This window comes from Hippichthys cyanospilos, chromosome 17, assembly GCF_059441005.1.
Source record: "Hippichthys cyanospilos isolate Australia breed blue-spotted pipefish chromosome 17, RoL_Hcya_1.0, whole genome shotgun sequence".
In the NCBI taxonomy this organism is placed as follows: domain Eukaryota; kingdom Metazoa; phylum Chordata; class Actinopteri; order Syngnathiformes; family Syngnathidae; genus Hippichthys; species Hippichthys cyanospilos.
The window spans coordinates 15,984,653-16,008,087 of record NC_142385.1 but is presented as its reverse complement, the minus strand read 5'-3'; the positions used below and the strand labels follow the sequence as shown (position 1 = coordinate 16,008,087).

The window sequence follows — 23,435 nt, the reverse complement described above, 5'->3', positions numbered from 1 at the left end:
CATGCGGTTTCCTCGGATCGGCCTGCCTGGAGCCGACTGCTTCCACATGAGCCTTCTGCTCTGGTTTTAGTTTCAAGAAAAATAGCGACTTGTGTGTTTTTTTTTTTTTTTTATTTTAATACCACGGCTATCAGAGCCAAACTTCCCAATTTCCCCAAATCCCCACACAGTCATCCCCTTGTATTCTCAGCTCTTTTCTGATTCCCGTCCCCGACAAGAGGCACACCTGCCCCCTGTGACTCGGTCTTTACCGGACCGACGCTGCCTTTCGCCCCACTTGTAGCGCACCCAAACAGTCCTTGCCTCACTCTTCGGCACGCCGCGATTTAGCAAATCACGCCAGTAATGATTCAATTGGGCATAAAGTAATTGAGAGGCGGCCTGCTTGCCATCTGTCCCCGGAGATTAATACTCTGTGTAATTAAATGTGACCTTGGGGCCACGGAGGGAGGTGCTCGAGGGGACCGGTAGCCAAGACGTATTTCTTTTTTAAAGTTGAGGTCTAGATACTTTGGGCGGACAGATATTTACAAAACACTATGAAATGTTTTTCCAGCCAGTCTGGGTTTGCTTTAAAAATGGTGGTGAGGCTGGGACTGGAGATCGGGCGAGTGTGTCCACGCGGTGCGTCCATAGCCTCAACGGCGACTGCTGTTTTAACTCTTAGTTTATGTGTGGTTTTGTACGGACTCCTGAGCTTCAGTTTCCCTTTGGACGGCATCCAGAGACTGCGAGGCCTGCTTCTCCTCAGCACTCCTGCGGGGTTGGCGTAAAGGGCCCTGCAAAGCTCCGTTATTGGATTTCAGGACTGATCTGGTTGTTTTTGCAGCGTAAACAGGACATTAAAGACACGGGGTGGTGGGGGAAAGATGGGCAGCTAATGAGTCTTTGTGTCAGCGTGAACGCGGCGGGTGGCTGTGCTTGGAGTTTTCAAGCCTTATCCTCTGCATCCGCCGTCTCGGTGACACGCGGCGAAGAAGAGGAGCCTACACCCTCGCGTTCGTCTGATTGTAGTAAACGGAAACAACAGATGCGTAGAAGATATTAGCGCTCTTCGTTCTGTGCCTTATCATACTTCTGGCCAGTTGCGAGATTCGTACAAAAATAACCATTTTAATTGCCACGGTTTTGTTATGACGCGCCGGCTTCATTACAGGCAGAGCCCGATTGAGGCGGCGCAGGCTGATGGGATGAGATGTGGTTCGAGCTCCAAGGAAATTGCGGGGCGTTGTGGGTGAAACGCTACCATTAGCACCTTCGCAGTCCAACTTTGCCGTCTGGAGATAGGTGAAGGTCCAAATCCAAGCAGCCATCCATTTTCTTTAGCGTTTGTCCTCATTGGGAGAGAAGGAGCCAGTTACACCTTGGAGATGTTGCCAGCCAGTAAGTCTTCTCTGAACATGGTGTAAATAGTGTCAAAATCCAACTTTAAAACCTATTTACGGTATCATGCCTCAAGTTGTTCCTGTCCTCAACCGATTTTCGTCTCTTCCACATTTCTACCCTCCAAGCTCCCTTCCTATTGTGTTCTTCCGGCCAGAAATCCCTCCTCCCCTGCCATCCCGTTCTCACTATGTGCTCTGATTACCTCTCCAAACTGGCAATAAGTTGATTGCTTTACAGAGATGATGTAAGCCTCTGCCCTAGGGTACATCAGGTTGGATTTCGCCTTCTTTATCTTGTAAAGCCTAAATTAACAGCTGGTTTGGTCTGAGTTCTCCCGGATCTGACTAAAGGATTAGGCTTGGTTCTCATGCGAGTCAATCCAGTTTGATTTATTGCAGGTCTATCAAAAAAAAGATCAATGGGAGTCCTTTTGAAAGTAAATCCTTAATCGCTCTTTGCACTTACGTGTCATCATAGTGATTTTTTTCCCTCTCCCTTTCCCCATTTCTCACTCCCTCATTCTTATTCTTTCCATACACCTTGTCCGCCCCCCCTCCCATTTCCTACACCCCACCCTCCCCCAATCTATGATAGCGATCCACCCCATCAACAGTATAAGGGTAGCCGGATAGATTTTTTTTCTTCCCCGGCTCTCATTAGTGATCCATTCAGGCAAGGCAGCTCCAAGTCGGGTGTTAGCATTCCGCGGTCGTGCTCGCAACCTTTGTGCCGTTCGTGTTTTGTCTTCACTGAAACTTTCCCGTATTAGGCCCGTCACTCATGCCGGGCTTGGTAATAAGGAAGTTGAAGAATTTATGTGTTTGGTTCTTATAACCTCTGACTCTGTGATCCATATTTATGAACACAAGACTGAAATGACAATATATTTTGAAGGAAAAGGCTCTCGTTGGGATGTTCCTTGGTCCTGAAAGAAAGTACTTTAGTTTAACGCAAGGTGGATTGAGTCTGTTTGGTACTTCGGTATGGTACGTATTTTTTCCTTTTTTTTTTTTTTTTGCATCTCTATTGTTAATAGTTGTAAAAGCCTTCTTTTTGCGCAACTAACCCCATTGAAGCGGCGGAACAAGACATTAATAATCTACAAAACGCAAAGCTTCCCTACAAGGCTGTTAAGGTTCCTGGCCTACTACATTTTCTGATAGCATTGCTACTGCTTGGATAATTCATGCTACCCTGACTCATTAACGCCTCTTGAGACCTTGCTCTTTCTACTATAACTTTGAAGGAACCTGCAACCCAAATTACCCCTCATGTCTATGAAGCCATACCATTCACTTCACTGTGCAGCATGTTTATGTATCGCTTATAAAAGTCAAAAAATGAATAGTTTGCATCAACATAGCTGCTTCCATTTTTAGGGATTTCTTGCTAAGTGTGCATTTTGATTTGACTCATTAGTTCTTCTCGAGACCTCGGCAGTTTTATTGAACCGTTAAAGGAACCCGCAACCGCATCGAAGCCCTATTTGTTACGATGCTGAACGTCTCATTTGGCTTCAAGTCCAAGCCCACAAGGTCTCAGTCCTAGCCCCGGTCCAGACGTGCACCTCAACAGAGCGAAATCTCATGTCTCGCTCTTCTCATGACTGCGGTTAAAGAAATTACATTCCTCCCTAAGACAGCATGGAACTATTTCCCTTATTAACAGCGTATGCGGCTAAACAACAGAAGCAAACAGAAACGGAACACGTTTGTTTGTGATGTTTGTTCGCTCGAATAGATCCGAATATCTTGCGAGTCAAACGCCGAGGAAGGAGTCAAGTCCAAGACGGCAACAAGAACCCGAGTCTAGTCTGAGATGGATTCCAAGTACCGAACTAGAGTAGTCCTGCCCCTTAATTGTGTAACTGTGAATCATCACTTTGTGCTTGTTTTCCACTAAAATGTTAAGACCAAAAAACGAGTCTTCACACGATTACGTAGCCGACGCCATACATAAGCCAGATCAGAATTTCGTGTCTAGCGTCTCGGAAACATGACTTATGTCCAGTGTAGGGAGGCTTGGTATGACCTCAGCGTCCAAGCGTGGGAACGTGTCCAGCGACTCGCATGGAGGACACCCGGCTTCACGCTCCTAATGGTTTTCTAGCTCCTGCGCTAACTTTTTCGATCGTCCATCGACGCGTCACGGGCTGCTATTCCTGAAATTGTGCCCGAGATGAGCTGCGTTAAATTCAGGTGTGTCACGCTGGCACACTCCGCCCAGCTGACTGGCACGCAGACCCGGGGTTCTGCAGGGGTGGGGTGAAACGGGGCTGACAGGATACGTGGGAAGGAAGGGGCTTGCTGTCAGCCAGCTGGACCTCTTAATCCTACAGCCTTGGGGAAAGGGTGTGTGCGTGTGTGTTAGTCTCATAGTGTCAATTCTAGCACACACCTCTCGCAACACTGCGGCCCAGCTGAGTCCACGTGTGTGTGTGTGTGTGTGCTCAGTGAGACAACCGCGATTTGTTTACCGCAGTCCTGCCTTTAACGCTGCTCTGTATATTCACATCCAGACGACGCTTGCCGAGAGGAAACGGAACAACTTGTAATACCAACAAATAGCCTCCCTTCCATTTCTTGCAGTTGTCGCCATGCCGCCTGTAGATCAAAACCTGTAACAGTCAGTTGTTGTTGTTTTTTCCGCGTAAAAAAAAAAAAAATCTCATAACCTATACATCTTAACCGGCGTTTTTGGAAGATGGGACAAAATGTTATTATAAAATGACAAAATATTTAACTGGAACTTTAATTCCATTTCTTTTTCTCCTATAACATCAACTGTTTTATTTGGCCTCTATTTCCCTCTTGGCAGTGTGCGTCCATATAAAACTTAACAAAACAAAAGCTTGCAATGTTTTGCGAAAGGGTTACTCTAACTCAATTTAACCCAATTAATTTGCTCTTGATTTGAAAAGAAAAACCTGCTTTTTCTGTCACAACATTCCCAACAGGATATTTACACACAACCATTTGTAATAGAGAACAGTTTACATTACAATTTTGCTGGGAATCTACCAAATAACGCTTATATTGCTCTCAAAAGTAATACTGAAATGAAAATAAATCATGGGATGCGTTCTTGTTTCATCAAATGATTCAATTATGGAAATATTTTGAGAGAAATGCTTGTCCGTATTCTGAGATTTTGGTTCCCACACAGAACCAATGAGGTAAGGGACAGGAAGTGTTAGTGCCCGAGGCACTAGGAAGTTTACTCTGAAAAGAAAACTGTTCACTTCAGCCTCTGCTTGCCCCGTGTCACAAATCAGCACAGAAAATATGGAGTAATAGCTCCTAGAAAAAAGAAAAGAAAAGTCTATTGAAAGTATGGGGGGGAAATGGAAGGGAAAGTCATTTATTTTTTGTGTTTCGAACATGGCATTGTGATCGTGCATTCATAGAATCTGAATGAAGCCAAAATAAATAAATAAAAATCCATGCATTTTATCTATCTGGGGGTGGTTCTTAAAAAGGACATTACCATTTTACAACTGGTCAACTGTGATGTCATTTTAAGTGGACAGCTAGCGGCAAAATGGGCGGCCCCTGGGAAAGATCAAAATGGGTCCGTTTTGCTGCTCGATTCATCGTTTAAAAAATCTTTTATGGAATATCTGGTGCCAGATTTTTTTCTCCCCGTTGTTTTCAGTTCGTGGCGACCTCTGTTTACAAATGTCTATTTAAAAAAAAAAAAAATCCACTATTGTGCCCGGTCCTCGCTTTCACTCCATCGTTGCCATGGAAATGCATTTCACACGACAGCGCCATGTAAACGGGCGGCCAATTGCATCGCATTCTTCTTGTCGTATTTAGTCACATTCCATCCGAGCTCCTTTCCCTTTTTCATTATTTTATTTTTCTTTCTTTATTTATTTTTTTTTTATTTAGCTCCCAACTCTCTCTTTGCATATATCACAAGCTGGCAGGCTAAGAGCTTGGGACTTCCCCACGCCACACACTCCAAGCCTTTGATCGCTTGCTTTGGAGGTAACATCAAACGGCGCAGCGCAGAAAGGCAGCTACTACTCTGAAGTTCAATGTTCAACTTGATGGCTTGGCTGAGGGCTTTTCCCTCCCCGCCGCCCCTCACCCTCTCTCCTCCGCGAGCCCACCACCGCTGCCGCCCCCACCCCGCGCTTCACGCCTCCCCCTCTATCCCTCCCGTGCATCTCTCAGCCAAAAAAAAAAAAAAAAAAAGCAACGCGGTTTCCAGCCAAGGTTTTTAGTCGGGCCGACCTCACCTCCATAGAGTCCGGGTTGCGCCATGCAAGACCTCTCCTCCCCGCGTAAATTTCAGACATACACCAAGGTATTGCCGTCTGGCCCGCGTGCTTAGAAAGTGCAGCCTCCTCCTGTATATTTCAGGCGGTTGCATCAATGCCAAGCGCCAGGCCTGTTGTGGCAGGAGGGGAATCGCGGTGGATTGTGAATCCACCCTGTGTCTCCATCGCATCTGTCAGAAGTGAGGAAAACAGCCCAATAAGAGCCCGTCTTTTGTCTATATCTGGAATAACTTCAAATGTTCCCACCTTGAAATATCAGGCTAATGCTAGGCGCTAAGCTATATGGTGTGCTGCAACAGCCATCAGCCCCTGCGCTTTAGTGCACTAGGATTGGGTGACACGGCCAAAAATAAATGAACCCCCCGTCATTCCGGACGATTATGATTTTAACCCCTGCGCAGTATTTTGACCATTCTTGGGTCATTTTCTTCCTGTCGTATTCTAGCCAAGGGATGGCACGCTCCTCCTAGTCTGATAACTAAGTGGTCTCCGCTAAATGCTTCTTCTTTTCGCCCTGCTTTCCTCCCTTGCTTTCTCTCACGAGCTTCCTTTTCTGACTTGTGCCAATTAGCCCCCAAAAAAAGAAAAAAAGCCAATGTGGCCTGCTTTTCTTCTTTCCCTCTGCAGCTTCCTAGATAGACGTGAGCATACGCGCATGTTTTGGTGTATCATTAGCTCAGTGTGCGGGGAGGCGTGCGCCAGCTTCTGCTGCTGCCTTATCTCCATGTCAATCACAGCATACATATCAGTACTTGTATGTGTGTGTGTTTGTGTGCGTGCGTGTGTGTGTGAACATCAGTTGTAATGATCTCCATCCAGGCTTCCCTCGCCCCCGGAGCAAAGCGCTCCCTTGCTAATAGATGCAAAATTAAGCGGATCAATACATGGCCCGAGCTCATTATTGACACGTTATCTTCGGCGTGGGATTTTTGTCCGGGGGCGGAGTTTGGCCATGCAAAGCCAGAAGATACGCAAGTGGGAGGGGGCGGAGGAATATTTACTTTATTTAAATCATTCTGTCAAGTCAATTTGTCTCACTCAAGTGTTCTAGTTATGCTGGCGGAAGACTAATGACTTAGTCAAATGAAAGATTCATCAATAATTGGCACGTTTGGGTAGTGAGGGCTAGATTGTCTCGTTATTAAGTGATAATTAACATGAAGACGTGTGTGTCGTGTGTGCGAGTCGGAGAGGAATCAAAAGGTCATGTGAGGAAACGGAGCAAACTGAAAAAACGTGTTCTTTTTTTTTTTACCTTTTATCGGGAACTGTGGCCACTTTCGACTGATGGTCGCAACAGGCAGAACTGCTTTTATTAGGCACATGTTTTTCTGTTTTTAAGTCCTAAACAGGCAAGAACTTTTTAGAGAAATTTAAGGGTTCGTTACAATTTAAACACTGGTTGTTCCGGATCCTTTCGGCCGTTTTGCCTGTTTAGACCGTTGGCCGAATGCCGACGCCGTGCACAGTAAGGGTTAATCATGCCGTTTTGGTTTTTACTGTGGTCAAATTTGTGTATCTAAAGGAAACATTGCATTGGTCCTTGATATCGATGACTGCACTGATATTGGTCTTGAAAAACATCCATACTAACAATGTGTCTGCTATAAAGTTATTTGAATATTTGTTTGAAATGATTTCCCAAGGCCATCACACTTTTAAATCCATCGATGGTTTCCCGTCAGCTGTTTAACAGACGATGCCGATGTTTGTCAGAATCCGGTACTCAATCTATTTATCCTATTAGGTGTTTAAAGGAGGTATTTGCTGAAAGATATTTTCCACATCCATAAATTGAAATCGTAGAGTTGCGATCCGACATTTCTCATGAATATTCAGCCTGGACTGCTTCCAGGTGCGCTTTCAGGTGCCAAAGAGACAAAAAGAAAAAGTGTGTGTTTGCTGCTCACTGTGTTCCTTTTGTGAGGATTAATTGCCTGCGTGTGTGTGTGTGCGGTGCCTCCTGCGTGATACTTTGGGATTGATGAATATGTGTAGGTGGATTCGTGTGATAGCGCGCGGCGGCGTTCCCGGCGTGTCGGAAGTCTTTGTTGAAGCCTGAGAGTGCACACATTGTCTCCCCTGCGAGGAGCAGCTTCCTTATATCCCGTCTGCCGTTTAACTAATTCGCAGCGAACTCTCGCAGAACAAAAAAGGGAGAAAAAAGAGGGAAAAAAACATCAAGGGCAGCTCTCCTCGTAGCGCTATAACAAATAACGGCGTTCTCCGGCTGACTGCGGGCGCCGCGCCGTTCACGCCCTCAGCTGAGCTCGGTTGCAGCTTCACCTTCTTCGCTCGCCCCCTTTCGCCCTGAGCTTGTGCCGAGTGTTACCTGACCTCCTCCCAACCCGCCTCCTGGCCTTGCCTTTCACCCAAAAAAAAAAAAAAAGAGGCCATTTTGTAGATCGGTCCAATCAGGACGATTTAGCGCTGACAATCCAAGAGCCTGTTTTGTGCCTGTGTAGAAAGCTGCGCTTTAACGCCTTTGCTTTCAAGGGACTTTTCCAGCTTTTGTTAATAGAAATACATTACAGTATTGTAAGCATAAATATTCATCTAGTTAAAAAAAAAATCCAATCTCTACAGATTTTTATGCAAACTTTTTAAACCTGATTCTGGTTCAGTCGTGGTTTTCCAAAGTAAAAGTCTGCAAATTTCTTATTTTGATTCGATGCAAAAAAAATTGTGCTTTTCGTGAAACACTACAGAAATCTGAGAATCATTTCTGATGAGAGACTGAAGTAAGAAGATTGGTGCACGTTTAAGTTTTTAGCTCCAAACAATGACTTGATTGTCAAAATAATTGTTGATTACCTTGATAATTGATTACATGTCAATTAATTTCGACATCTCTAATGGTTTTTCTTTTGTAGCTTTTGGTGTATTGGAGGTTGGTCTGAAACGTTGCAATAAATTAGGATTCTTTATCTTTTTATTCAAAAGCAAAGGCTCCAGCGAGTGGCTCGACAACAGCATGGAAAATATGGCTTCAGGCGACATCATGGCATTGTTGTTGGTTTTTATAGTGAAAAAGCCTCCGTGCTAAACTGCAGCCGTTTAAACAGGTACTTAAGATTGATGAACGTGACAGCCTTCTGAAGAAAAAAACAGACCAGTAATTCCAGTTTCTGCGGGGTTAGCGCAGGTAGATTCATAGATTCGTTCATTCGCAGGCAAGTCGAGGGACCCGTTTCCGGTTATGTTTGAACATTCTGAAGGGTGTTTGCACGCTGCCAGCTAAACACCGTCTAACGTCTTGGGTCGAAAGAATTGAAGGCTTGAAAGCCGCAAAAGTAATCGTTATTACGCGGGTTGTTTTTTATCGTCGGACAGCTTCTGAGGAAGATGACTTCACGTTGGGATCAGTGCTAGTTAGTTAGCGTGCTTATGCATATTCTCTGTTTGGTTAATTATATTCTTCAAAAAAGCTTGTTGATTGGCAACATTACGCCCGCAAAAATGTTAGGAATGCTGTTTGTTGGTTAGTTGAAGGATTACGTCAAACGTATTTAAACTGTGGTTTATGTGGTAAGAAGACACACGTATTTGAATCTTTCTATGATGGTTGGAAACTGCGATTCCTTACCAACAGTCATCAGGTGTGTCACCCATCAATGTCACCCTTCAACATTTTAGCGCAGGCGCTTTAAAAAAGACAATTGTGGAAATTAGGCATTTTCTCATACGGTTAAACATATTTCTAATTTATTTATCTTATGTAAAACATCTTTGGATTGACATTTGTCACTTGGCTTGTCAGCAGGATTACACACCGAAAATATTGATCTCAGTTTGTTGGTTTGGTTGACCAAATGACGCCATGTGGGGGGGGGGGGACAACTAGTTTTTGCTCAGTTTGACACCCTTGTGATTTTCATCTGCTTTTACGTGAGCGGCTCGGACATTTTGGCCGGGATAGGAAACACCTCAAGGAGATTTTGGGCAGCGTCGCCCCACGCCAGAGGTTCATTAGCCAGGCTGCTGGAAGCTCGGCCATCTCCTGCCGGCCCTCCATCCTCCCCGTCGCTATTTATAGAGCGGCCAAGATACTCCTAATGGCACGAGATGAGGGAAGAGTTTGGGGAAAAATGGAACACTTGACTCCCGAGGCTCATTGGGAAGAGGCTAGATTGCAATCGACTCACGGATCCTCACACTGCGTCATACGCTTTGTGGCGCCTTAGACTTCCTTTCCTGCAAATCTTCGAGTCAAATCGAGTTGAACTATCTCTAAAAATTCCGGGTAGGCCGTTTCACTGATTAATACAATTAAAACAATAAAACAATAATTAAAACAATAATTACCGAGCGGCGGAAACTTTCGCCGCCTCCAATGAGAAGATGGGGTCGATTTCCAGTCGCCGTAGTTAGAATCTGTCAAGTGTCGGTGAAAAGATGGTACCTGTGATAAAGTGTTTCAAAGTGACACCGGTGCCAGCTGTAATTTACTTTTCAAAAAGTCAGTTAAATCAAAGATGGCGAAAATCAAACATAGCTACCAATCATTTCGCAACTGGCTAATTGATTTTCCTGGAGCTTGGATTAGTTGCTCTGATATGTGCAATTTTTAAGAATTTCAATATAGATACTCTTAGCTAGGTTTTGGTCAAAATTTCATTGAAATCCACCCAAATATTTTTGAGATTTTAAATGTTTTCACGCATTTTCTAATGGCCTTTCTGGCCGTGGGCCGCCCTGCCCGCCATCTTTCTGTGCAATTGTTTATTTAATGCACTTGATTTATCGCCCACAAATACGTTGGACTGGTATAAAGGAATTTGACCTTTTTTCTCCCCCCCCCCCGTTGACAGAGGATGTTTTTTCGTAACAAAGTGGCCAACAGTTTACATAATCTTCAACATTTACCGGTCACTTCTGTTGGTGTTTGACTAGCACATTTGTCCACACCTGTTAAGTCAACATGGCAAGAGCAGAAACTGTATTTATCTCACGGACCCGTGTTCAAGAGAGCAGGGCAAACAGTCACCGCAGGCCGGGCCGAAAGTCAAGTGTTGGTCGACGGAATCTTAAAACAACGCGTAAAAAGCACCCGATACGTCACGAGACCAAAATGTTCAAAGTTGTCCCGTCCGGAAACGAAACTTAGCCTTTCGACGCATACTTGAGGCGTTTCTACGCGCCGGTTCGGTCCTCGGATTCCTGTCGACGAATATAAACGTCCGCGGCGGTGAATGACTGAGGTCGGCCATCGAGGTTGAACAACTTAACAAGTGTAGGTTCGCCAAGCATGCCTTCGTTTTAAGATGCGAGTCCGCGTTTGGTAGTAAGACAGGAGAGGCCGCGTGGGCATCCCCCGTCGGAATACATGTTTATTTGGAGGAGTCGGGCCGAGCCGCTCCCGCAGGGAAGAAGAGAGTCGGAGCCGGTGGATTCTGGAGCGGCTCGATGGCCCCGGCGCTCTCAGGGCCGGCAGAACCCGGCCCTCGGCCCCCGAGTGGCTCTGGCTTTGGAGTAAATATAGGCCCGGTGGAGCCGTTCCTGCCCCAGGGCACGCAAACCCCAGGCCTTCCCTTATTCCGCCTTTATTTTCCTGCTTGCGAAACGCCTCTGGCTATCAACGCAGGTGGGGCGGATTTTCTTTTTTTTTTTTTTCCGCCTTCTTCTCGCCAATATTTACTCATAAAATGTGTATCAGCCGGACCAAAGCTGCCCGTGTTGTCCGAATATCAGTGAGTTTTGTGTCGAATTTGCCCCGGCCTGCTCATCAAGTGACCTCCCCAAAAACATCTGTAGCTCCACGTTTGTTTTTCAAGGCCAGGGGGATTTCAAAGAGGAAGAATTAAGCTCGCTCTGACCTCTGTCGCTCAAAATTAAGTGTCGAATCCTCAGCAACTGTTGTTTGCGCCTTGCCTTCCACCTGCTACGGAGGACAGACTCTCACTGCAAACAGATCAAGTGAAAACGTGTTTTTAAAGGGATCAGATTGTAGTCAAACTGCTGGGGTTAATCCGTTAATCCCCGGGTAGTTTACTCGCAGAGGGTTTTTTTTTTTTTTAATGGGCTTCTCTAACTCGTCTTCATCTCGTCAGACTTTAATAAAGCTCTTTAAAGCGCCGGCGGTATGATTGGGTGTAATCTGCATGCTGTCAATCCCATCACTGAGATTTTTTTTGTTTGTTTTTTCTGTGCCTGTTGGACCACGCGAGTTTCACCTTTAGCTTTCAGGTGAATTTTTCGAAAAATCGTGCATGTCGGACAGATGGGTCGGACCCCAACGGTGCTCGGTCGCAACATCCATATGCTGTCTCCAAACCCAAGCTGCTGTTTGTCTGTTTATGACCCCGCCCCTCCTCTTGTGCCCCCTCCCAAATTTAACGCCGCGGCCGGGGCGCCTCGCCCGTTCAACGGTCTATCTGCTGAAGAAAGTGCCATATTGTTGCCTATTAAACTCTGCTTGTTTGATCCGTCTGGTACCCTTTTCTTGTAATCCCACAACCAACAAGCTGTTCTTTGGCTTCTGTTTCAGCAGTCATGTGATGCAGTATATCAGATGGCAACTTGATTGACCGGTGCTATGACAGCAAAACTGCGGAAAAGTCATGGTCTCTTTCTAAGAACTTTCAACGGACCCGGCTTTCCCGACTTTTGGTAGTTGAGACGGTCTTTCATTATTACTCCGTGGTCAATATCTTTGGATTGATCACAGTCTGAGCTCTATTCAACGACTCAATGTATCAGGGACACAAACTTAAAATATGGCGAAATCTTCAGCCTTTGTATTGCTACTAAAAAAACAGAAACTTCGTTTGCAAATTCTGTTCAGCGGTTTCTTTTTGCAGAGGAATATTCAGAATTTCTCTGCGGAACATGCCAAAGTCATATCATTATTCTCTGCTATAACATGACCATGGTCCTTTTCTGTACAAATACACATGGGCCATGCATATAAAACAAAAGGGTGAACCGAGCCCGTTGATAACCTCTCAACATTGTATGTCAGTACCACCGTTAATTTGAGAGCGACCTCATCATCAAAATCAAAACACCCAAACGAGTTTAAGATGTTTGTCCTTTGAGAGAAATTTTTAAGGGCTGAAGATTTCAAGCCAATGCGAAAGAATCCCAGCTCCCATCCCCTTCCGAGAAGCTTTCGTATGCTCGGGATGAAAAATTTGGCGGTACAATGATTTGTAGGACTCTGTTGTCTTTCACTTCATTAGAGACAATTGAGTCATTCAGCTTCCATTGTGGGGCCGGCTTGAGGGGGGGGCGAGGGAGGTCGGGCGTAGGGATGAAAAGGAGAGAAAGAAGCAATCTGGGTGGTTCTTACAAGGTGGGGGGTTGTCGGAGGGGGGCGCAGGAAGCGAGACGGCGGAGACGAGAGAGTTATCCTGGAACTCCGCAGCAATTTGTCACTTGGGAATGGCTCTTGAGTTACCCGGGAGGCCCCCTCATAGCGGGAGAGTTTTCTGCTCGCGGCCCGGGGGGCGGGGGGAGCCGGCAGAGAGGGGTCAGAGGCTGTGGCCCACTCATGCTCAGGCAGCGCGTCCGTTGATGGAGTTAGAGTGCGGCGGGGGGAGCGGGGGCCGGCCGAGGACGGTGGGGGCGTGGGTCGGAAAAGACCGCGCTTGCCAGGGCTCCGTTTTCCTTGGCGTGCGTGTAAAAGCTGCAGGAGAGATTAGTGCGCCAGGACATTTGCAATGGGCGAGCTGAAGTAGGGCCACTTGTTAGGACGTGTGCACCGCCCCCCAATCGCCACTCTCAATGGGGGGGGGGTCACCCCCGCTCACTCAGAACGTCCTTTCGCTACAGCTGCGTTGACATATTTGCAAGCATGTGTGCACATGCACTGACGGGACATTCCGGTGGCTGGATTCGTCGTTTGCCCCCCCTCCCTCGCGCCTCCCTGCAGCGGCGCTGACCTCGCCGGCCTCGCTGGCTCCTCTCCCGCGCCCATCTTGTATTACCTCATAGACGGCAGCAGCTCCGTAGAGCAGCCTTCCGTGCGTAGGCTCCTCATTGAGCACGTGGGCTCCTTGCTGCAATACGCCAAAACTCCCGCCAAATTGGATGTGGCAGATCCGCCCCGTAAACTCATGCAAGTGCGCTGAACGCCGTTCATCGCTGGGGAGACGTTGCTGACCCACGCGCTTCAGCTGAAATTCTGAAACTATAGGACTATAATCAAAGACATTTTTAAAAATCCGTACACATAAGTGCATTTCCCCTCGCTCACTTGTATATTACAGTATGTGTTATAGTTTGTGGCATTTGTGGCTAAGACCTGTCAAAAATTCGTATCGTCATTATACTAATGAAAATGGGGTACATGATGGGGGCCGTTATACAGGCTAAATACAGTGGAGACTTCAATTTTTGACTGTAAAATACTTGCTACATCTTCACTCAGCAAATGCGCCATTTTGCCACATCCAACATGGCGGCATCCGTTCATCACTCCCTTCCATCCACTCCTCGCCATTCCCCCCCTTCCCCGCCGTGACAATTAATACCCCGGGTGTAGGGGGACCATAAATCCTCGAAAGAGCTCAACTCGGGTTTTTACAACCCCCCCCCCCATACAAACAAGTATTAACAATGGCAGTTTTGCAGCACTCAAAGCTGTCTTGCGGTCATAAATGCGTAGTAGAGAAACACCAGGCAACGGAGCCCCCCCCCCCCCTCCCCCCACCGCAGGGGTTGTAACCGTGGTCATGGAGTCAATAACTCCCTCCAGCGTGGACCACTGGCAGGCACCCCGTGGTGAACTCTCCGCTAATTACCACTGATTTAGACACAGTCTCAGTAAGGGTCGTGACACACTCTCTCAGACCAGCGCCGACTCAAACACACACGCTTGCACACCGGCGCGCACTCCTACAACAAGGCAACCCAAAAGTTATTTAATCCGGCCTTGCACGTCTAAGGCGATGTATACACTAAGGTCCCACTTCAAAATAAACAAAGATCCGAGCCGGCGCTTTATTCGGAATTTTAGTCCGATAGCATCTTGACCTCGAGTGAACCTCAACATGTGGTTGTCAGATGGTGGGAATATATTATCGCCGGGACAAATAAAAAAGCCAGTGTGCTAAAAAGGAACAAAAAGGTCCTCTTCTAGCACACGCTAATGCCCGTTTCAATATTTCAGTGGAAGTCATTAAAGTCGATTCCCCTCGGTAATTTCACTCGAATTGTTTTGCGAGTGAAAAGTCATCCGAAGTCGCCGTCTCGGAGGACGTTTCGTTTGATAAAACGTGTGTCTTTCTCGGGCCAAATATAGCAGCGTTTCTAGCACGTGCCCATCCTTAACCCTTTGCTGGGCACAGCAGCCGCTTTTGAGTCCCACCGGGCGAAAATGTCTTTTGGGCCAGCCCGCGCACACCTAAGGACAATTTGCACATACCTGTAGACAGATGGTGGACATTGAATATTCAATTATATTGAATATATTGATACTTAAAGCGTCCAAAAATATCCAATGTCCCAGCGTCAAACTAGGTTACCTTGACATTGATAAGAACAGCTTCAACTGCGGTTTGTCTCGCAGGCAGACTTTTTTTTTTTAAACATAAATAGGATTAAAGAAGTAATCGTGCGGTTTCAATACTTTGACTTTCTCAGGTTGTAGTCGACACAGGAAAAGTTCTTTGCTAGGAAAGCAAATCTTTGCGGGGACGGTCTTCCGGGAAAAAGTATGACGTGCTGGAATAGTCCATCCGGTGTGTCATCACATTTTGACAGATGTTTCACATGACCCTTGTTTCTTCTTATCTGTTTGTACGCGAACGTGTGACGCGGCGAGGCGGCGAGAGCGAAAGGCTTTGGGAAAAACGTCCGCTATCGGCCAAGTCAATCATTTATGGGAGCCGTCAGGAGGTCTAGCCTGGTGAGACGCCACGCTCGGACCGCTTTATGGCCGCCAATAAAAGGCTCTCAACAGTCGCCTTTATGACGCGGGGTCAGCTCCGAGCCGGCGTCTGCTTTACCTTGCCTCCTTCGGCTTTCCTTCAGTTTAGACGTACGGAAAGTAACGAACGTTTTTAAGATGAATTAGCACGTTTTTCTCAGCATATTGTCAGCCTGGAACCTCCTCTGGTTGGTGGCCCGTGAGAAATTCATGGGCGATGGTCGAAATTTTGCAAAAGTTTACGGATTTTGAAGGGTGTAAACTTTTCGTGGGACTGAACAAGAGCTTACCAAAAATGTAACCAATTTGCAATTTCATTATTTTTATTTTGATTCCCCTTTGCCTATTTAGTTTCATATTTTTTGAACCCCGTCCATTTGTGTTTTTCTTTTGATGTGATTCCAAGCTTTCAATCTTTACACACATTTTTTCCGGGTTGCTGTGAGGCCCTTGTTCACCTTTATAGTAATATAGTGAACAGCTCAATTTCATTTCTTGACGTACATATGCCCCAATTTAAGGTTAAAAAAAATGCTTGAATACTATACTTTAATTGTGATATTTATTCTCAATTCCCATTCAACACCCATAATCCCTACTGAAAAAGTATTCCATTTAGCAATTTTCAAAGGTCCTGGCACCCTTGTTATTTTCCAGGAATGTTCCACCCGTGTAACCGACTGCAGGGATGTTTGATTGCTATTTTTTCAGAGCGGAAAGAATATACCGATACCCACTGTCGATACCACTCATTTTTGATCCATAAAATGTCCCCCAAAAAACAATGACATAATTGGAATTAAATACCTACAGTATTTCTCAGTGTAAGTCTACCTCGCTTATAAATCAACCGGTCCTTTTTTTTTTTAAACTTTTAACAATTTGTGTGAGTTACAAAAACGAGGCGTGTGTTATTAAGATGCAATTACGATACTTTTAGAGGCATTTCTACACCGTATAACGAATAAGAAGCGATATCTTGAAATAAGGCCAGATATCGGCACGATACCGGTACTCTGTAACGGTACTTGCCCTGAATGTCAAGCGTAGCGTTCATCCGCCATCTATGTTTTTATGTTTGCACGTCCATCCAATGAAATGTGCCATTTTGTCGTCCTTCTTTAAGTTGTCCTTTTTTGCTTTCTGCATTGTTAACATATTTTGTTCCCTTCTTTCCATTCTGTTTCCTTTCTGCCATTCAGTACCTACAGATGAAATGGCCCCTGCTAGATGTTCAACCGGGAGGTCTTCAGAGTAGACAAGCACTTAAAGATGCCAGGTCCCCGTCACCGGCACACATCGTTGTAAGTAGCAACTGCCCCCCTCCCCTTCCCGGCTCTTCACGCCGCCGCCGCCGCCAAAAAAAAAAAAAAAGCCAACGGAGTGAAGGAATGCATGCGTTTGTTTGCACATTTGACTGGACGGGCGAGGCGCTACCTAACGTCTGGGAGCGCGGCAGGTGCGAAAGCCCGACAGTTCCGAGCGTTGAGATAGCTTGCCGGGGAACCAGGTAACGCCGCTGTCCCGCTTTGAGGCGAGTGTGGGCGACATTGATGGCGATGCAGGACGCCACTCTGGCAGCGGCCGGCGAGGAAGAGAGCTTGGCCGTCCGTTCACCGCAGGCGCGCGGATGTGCAAGGAGGCGCCCGCTCGTAATTGGGCCTCGCCTGGCCGCTATTTGAGTTTGAAAGTTTTCCAGGGGTTGGCTTCAAGGTCCAGTGCGAGGATGCGCTTTTGTGCGAGCGGTCGGCGGGGTCACCCGAGCGGGACAATCGATGAGTGGGGTCGCGGGCAGATTAACGCCCCTAGTTTTCAGGGTTTTTTTTTTTTTTTTTAGATGGAGAATGTGTGAGACGGCTTTTTCGGGCGTTTGAGAACGTTTGTGCTCGCGACTCAATCCGAATTTGTAAAATAGAAATGACCTGTCCGTAGGAGATGACTGCCGGTAAATGTCGATCCAAAAAATAGTAAATGGTTTAATTCCTTCCATTCCTTCGAGTGGTTCGGCAAACGCCGTCAAAAGTTGCGCGGCAGACAAAGGGCTCGAGCGACGACGAGCGTTATTGCCAACAAAACAAAACCGGCTCGGGTCGCTCCTCGTCTTGCGCCGGATGCCGGTGTTATTTTTAAAGCCGCCGGTTCAGCGGGGCCCCTTCTTCTTGCGCTGTTATTTCGGGACTCCTTAAACCCGTCGTAGGCAGGTAAATACTCCGGCTTTTTGTTTTCCTTGAAAATGACTCAGCGGGGCCGTAAATACCCACGGGCCTCGCATCCAACCTCCGTGCCCGCTTTTTACGACTTCTTTTAAATGGAACAAAGTTTATTGAGCGTTGCGACTTTGCCACGATGGCGAATGACATCATCGGATCTCTGATGATTGTTTTGAAACAAACACTCGTATTACCAATAATGTCGCCTTAAAGCTGAGTAGCATTGAAGAGGCGTTAAAATCAATTTGAATATGATCTTAAAAAAAAAAAAAGCTGTCATATGGTGCATGTTAAGCAAAACAGTGGACGCCTGCATAAATCTTGGCTAACTTTTCTTTTCATGGCAAACTCTGCTTCATTTTTGAAATGCTATGAGCTTCTTTCCAAATGTTAGCGTTCGTAGTTTGTGCTATAGTAATAGTTTAAAGCCGCAGTGCATTCTTTTCAAGTTAAGAACAAATGAATGGGAAGATTATTGCCAACTTGTGCTATAGAGACTCCTTGGTAAAACTTTGCTTTCATTTTTTATTTTATTTATTCAATTTTGAACCAAGAAATGGTTAGTGCAGGTTAGGGGGTACTCGGCTTGAAAAGCAATCCACAGGGGATACATCATTGAAAAAAGTTTGAAAGGCCTTGTTCAAACATTCATATTATAACCACTTTGGGATAGGCCTTGCTATTTTTTGAGTTTTTGCAATTCTTGCTTATGCACCATTTGCAGATTTTTAGTATTTGCAGATTTTTGCTGTTTATGGATATCCCCATTTGTGGAGCGAGTGTATTTTTTTATTATTAGCCTATAACGTTATTATTTTATATTATTACTATTAGTGTTATTATTATTATTTATAAAATACACCATCGTACTGTGGATTTTCATTACTTGCAAGTTTTCGCTATTGACAAATTTGCCAATCAGTTTGGATGTGCATTACCATTAAAAACACATTAATGTGAATTCATAAAGAATTAATTTCCCCAAGGATTACACTTTTTTAGCTTTATATAGCTGAGATAATGAAGTTGAGTGAGCCCATATCTGAAAGGTGTATTTGTTTGGTCGAGAAAAACTTTTGAACTTGATGATAAATAAGTCAGTAGGCAGTGTTTTTTTTTTCTTCTCTCTCTCTCTCGTTCTTTTCCCCTTCAGCACATAGGCCGCAAAGCTCCAAGGCATTGCAGAATCGCACACACACATACGCGCACACACCCAAGTTGCTGTTAGCCGGCGTGATGAAATTGAACGTGAAACGCAGCTTGTATTGTTGGCGCTCTTTCTTTCCTCCTGCTCCGTTATCCACCTCTTGACTGTGAAGGAGGCGCCATTGAATGTTTCCCTGGTTTGCATCATACCGACTGCGTTGCATCTGGCAAAGAGAAGGGGAAAAAAAAGACAGATTCCCGCGGATGGCGCGCCGATGTTGACCCCCCGCCCGTGTCGCTCAATCCATCTTTTGAGCGCGCGCTGGCCTCCTCTTTCCGACGCGTGATCCCCTTATCAATAAGTGCCGTAAACAGTGGCAGTATTTTTTTTTTGTTTGCGAATTATAAAAAGTACTCCGGCACCTTGACCCGGCGCCGCCCGGAGCGCTTGTAGCAGGGCTGCTCCGGCCGCGATAAGACTCCGCCGATTGGCCGGCGAGATAAGGGCCGCCTCCGGTTTTGCTAACAAACGGCGAAATGACCACGGGCCTTCCAGGCCAGTAACCAGGGGATTGGAAATCAAGCCTAGCGAGGTTTAAACGCGCTTGGCAGGTTAAAGAGTGGAACAATTTAAAAAAAAAAATGTTGGCAAATGTAACTTAGATTTTAATTGTAATTATTTCAGTACCGAGCAGCAAATCCTATCCAGGCAAAGGAGTTACGTTTGGGATATGTTCTTTTCTTTTTTTCAGTGTATTGTATTCAGACTATATTTCCTGATTTCACATCAGTTTTAACATGAACTTATTCATAGCTCGTGCAAAAAATATAATTTATTTTCGGAAAGGCTGTTTGCGGGAGTCATTTTACGTATGTATAATAATGAAGTGCAAAGCCCGAATGTTGACTAATTCCCCCTTTCCCTGAGGTTTGCAATTTTGGTACAGGACTTTCTTCCTCCCAAATAGGACTTTTAACGCCACTTTTTGCCGATTGCATTTTCGCGTGAAGAAAGGCTTTAAAAAAAACATCACAACTTAAGCGGAAAGAGTAAGGCTAGGCTAACAGTGTAGACAAGAAGAAGTGACCCCACACTGGCCGCCTGCCCCTGTTTACCGAGCGCTCAAAGGGGGCCAGGCGCAACCTTTTTGAAGAGCCCGAGCAACCCCGCGGGCAGCCTTCAAACCTGCCGCCCCCATCAACTTTTACGCCATTGGCTGAAAGTTATACAATATTTATCCATCTATTGATGCCTTTTTTTTTTTCCCCCGGTTATCGTTGGTTGTCGGGGAAGTGATTTCGAGAAATTCCAAGACAAAGCTCGGGCGGGGAGCCGAAAAACACTAACTGCTTTGCCGTCTCTCGCCGCTGTTCTGATATGTTTTCAGTTCATATTTTTGAAAAGTCTTTGTTGGTTCTTGTGGCGAAGCATGGCGAGTTGGGATGAAGGTGTAAAAATTGCTTTGTGGGAACTGCTTGAGCCGTGCAAGCGAGCAAAACCAACGCGAAGCATAAAGCTGCTTCATTTTGTGGAACGGAATGAGCTTTTTGAGCAGCAAAACTGCCAGCAAGAAATGGAAAAATGTAACCTAATTTCAAATAGACCTTATTTTTTTGTCTTTCATCAGAACTTCTACTAACACAGATTGGCGGTCAAGGAGGTTGATAATCGGCGTTATTAATTTTTAGTTGAAGGTAAGAAATTGGCGCTCACCCCAAAACTCCGACTTGCTAGACTTTACACCATTAGGATTTTTTTTGAACGCTCGTGATCGCCGAAATAATAACCAATCACAGACGCTTTGCAAAACTTTTACATTACATTGTTTGCTTTTAACGGAGCGCATAAGGGAACGGGGGGTGGGGAGGAAGGCTTTTTCACACAAGTAACGACATCGTGTTTGGTGGTTACGGGAAAGTGGGCGTGGAAGGAAGCCACTCGCGTTGCGATTGGCCGCTGTCGCTTAATTTGCCACGTTCAGAATTGGGCCAGAGGCACGAATGCGTCCGCGCGGGCGCGCGCTCACACACAAACACGCTCGCGGCATCGTCGTCTGGAGCCCAACAATGTATCCATTGTTTTGCCGGCTTTCACTGGCAGCGGGGGACGGCCGGAGTGTTAACCATTTCCCCACTGCGCCTCGCTCGCTGCGTCATTGTGTCTTCAAGATTGCGGAGGAAAAAAAGTTCCGGGGATGAGGAAATGGGGAGGGAACCCCCACAACCCTCACCTCAGGTTTATGATAATTAGTACGGAGGAAGCCATGGAATCTAGAGTCCGTTTACAGCTCCTAGGACCTCCCGCCGTTTCAGCACCTTTCCCGTTTAGCTCCGAGTGGGACTTTAAGGACCTACGACCGCCGCGGCGGGCCAGCCGGTCGAATTCACCTTTCTTGGACGCTTCTTTCTCCCGCCGGGACAAAGGGGACTTCCTGAATGGGCCGCGCACCTGGGCCGTGGGACCCTTAACGAATGACCCCGCGGGCAGGCCGGGACCTCGGCGAAAGCGCGCGCGCGCCCCGACCATGCGACTCGCCGCAGACGTTTGCTCAAGAGATGGCTGGGGTGAGGGGGTGTGTCATCAGACACCCTGTCGGGCCTGAGGCTGTTGTCTGGACGGCCTCTTGTTTCCGCAGACAATCCGCTCAGTGTTGACTTTGTCAGCAAGACAACAATGACTAAAAGAGTCACGCTGATCTTTTCACGGAACGCTTTCAAATGAGCGCACGTTTTCAGCAGGTCTACTTCCGAATAACATCTTAAGAAGCAATTCTGGATTCTTCCACAATATGGTGGTTTGCAACATGCCGTAATTCCCCAAATATAAGACGCACTTTTTTTTCCCTAAGCGAAGGCCCAAACTATGGCTGCATCCTATGAACAGTAACTTAAATATTAGAATTTTTTAATTTTATCCGACACCGTTTGAGAAAGATTGATCGGTCGGCCACATAAGCTAGGTTTTGACGCACAGAAGTGCATTTTATATCGGTCGTGTTCTCACAATAATTCCGTAACGGTATGAGCTAGAGGGCGGACGTCAGTTGGCTGTTAGCAGCCAGCGGCTGTCGCGGCTAACAGCAGCTCGCGTTGGCTGAGCTTCCTACGGCATTATTTTCAATAAAAGAAGTGAGCGGACCGAACCTACTTCCGAGTCCGTCCTTGTTCGCACGCACGGAGATTACTACAACCAAGAGAATCATGTCAAAGTTCTGATATCTCCCGCTGATTCGATTAAGAATGGCATGCTACGCAGCCCACTGCTCCGGTTAGAGAACGTCGGAAGGTATTCCATTTGACTTGTTGATTAATTGTATACGCACACAGTCTTAAACTTAATGGCTCATGGATATACAACCTCGGGTATTTATGGCAAAATGAACTCGAACTGCATCGCGAGGAAAAGGAAAAACAACTGCTCGGATTCCCATATACTGGCGCTGCGTTCGCGGACTGCTCACATTGTAGAAAATCGGAAACACACTTAATCCACAACAAATATATAATTTGCAGATATGAGGACAAAAAAAGAGATTTGCCTTAGTTTTCTTGCCAAACTCTTGGTGCATCCAGAATATTTGGGGAATGATGGTAATTTAATTGCAAAGTCCTTGTATTGCTCCATCTAAACATGATAGAATGGCTGCAAAAAAGATGTTGACTGTATTGATTTCAGAGAGGGAGAGAGAGAGAGACAGAGTTAAAAAAAAAAGGGCAGAGAACTTTGCGGAGAAAGAGCAACATGACCTTTAGTTGACTGACCAACTCCAGTGCCTGAAAGCAATCCGACGAGTTGCTTTCTCGGCGCTGAGATCACCGGCTTCTATTTGCACTCTCACTTAACCCCCTGAGGGCCGGTGAAGATAACGCGCACCAACAGCTGCACGCCGATCAGCGCCGACAAAGATCTGCCGGGCTCTTCTTTTGCCCGGAATGGAATTGTTTCGTACGCGCGGCTGGCAAAAAAAAAAAAAAAAAAAATCAGGATGTGCATCCACACCTATTAATAGATACTTTTGACAAACGCTTGTAATTTGAACTCATTTTGAAGAATTTACGGCAGTCTGATTTTCACCGGGGGTTTTGCTGTTGTTTTTTTGAATCTGCGCAATGTTTTTTTTGTTTTATGCAAATTTCCCCATTGTGAGATTGCTAAAGGTTGTCTTTTCCCATCTAGTTATTTGAATCTGCACGGAGTTATATAGCATGATTTTACCAGGCTGGCCCACTTGAATCGATTTTCCTTCATGTGGCCCCTGAGCTAAAGTGAGTTGGACACCCCTCCTTTAAGGTTTACAACTTGTGGGGGACGTCCGGCAGGTGTATTTTGAAACTTGCAGGATTTCCTTTTTATAGCAGGTTATTTTTTAATGAATTTTAATCGACATGTTGTTGTGTTTTTTTGTGAGTAATAATTGGTACCATTCTTAGGTGGGGTACCTTTCACCCCCCCATCAAATTCTGGCGGTGGCTTCTCCTCTCCTCAGAAAGCAAGCGAAATGTTTTGAAAGCGGTCAGGAGTGTAATATTGTTT

General features: G+C 46.0%; 1 protein-coding gene across 22 annotated transcripts in view; it reads left to right on the top strand.

Annotated features, from left to right (window-relative positions):
• tcf7l2 (transcription factor 7 like 2) overlaps positions 1 to 23,435 on the top strand; it is an 86,804-nt gene that overhangs the window by 14,297 nt on the left and 49,072 nt on the right. For 19 of the 22 annotated variants that reach the window (XM_088439913.1, XM_088439912.1, XM_088439918.1 and 16 more), the window contains exon 4: positions 16,748 to 16,849. The exons of the other annotated variants lie outside the window; for them this stretch is intronic. In XM_088439913.1, coding sequence (XP_088296039.1) covers positions 16,748 to 16,849 — 102 coding nt within the window. The remainder of the gene's footprint in view (positions 1 to 16,747; positions 16,850 to 23,435) is intronic. 22 annotated transcript variants of the gene reach the window in all.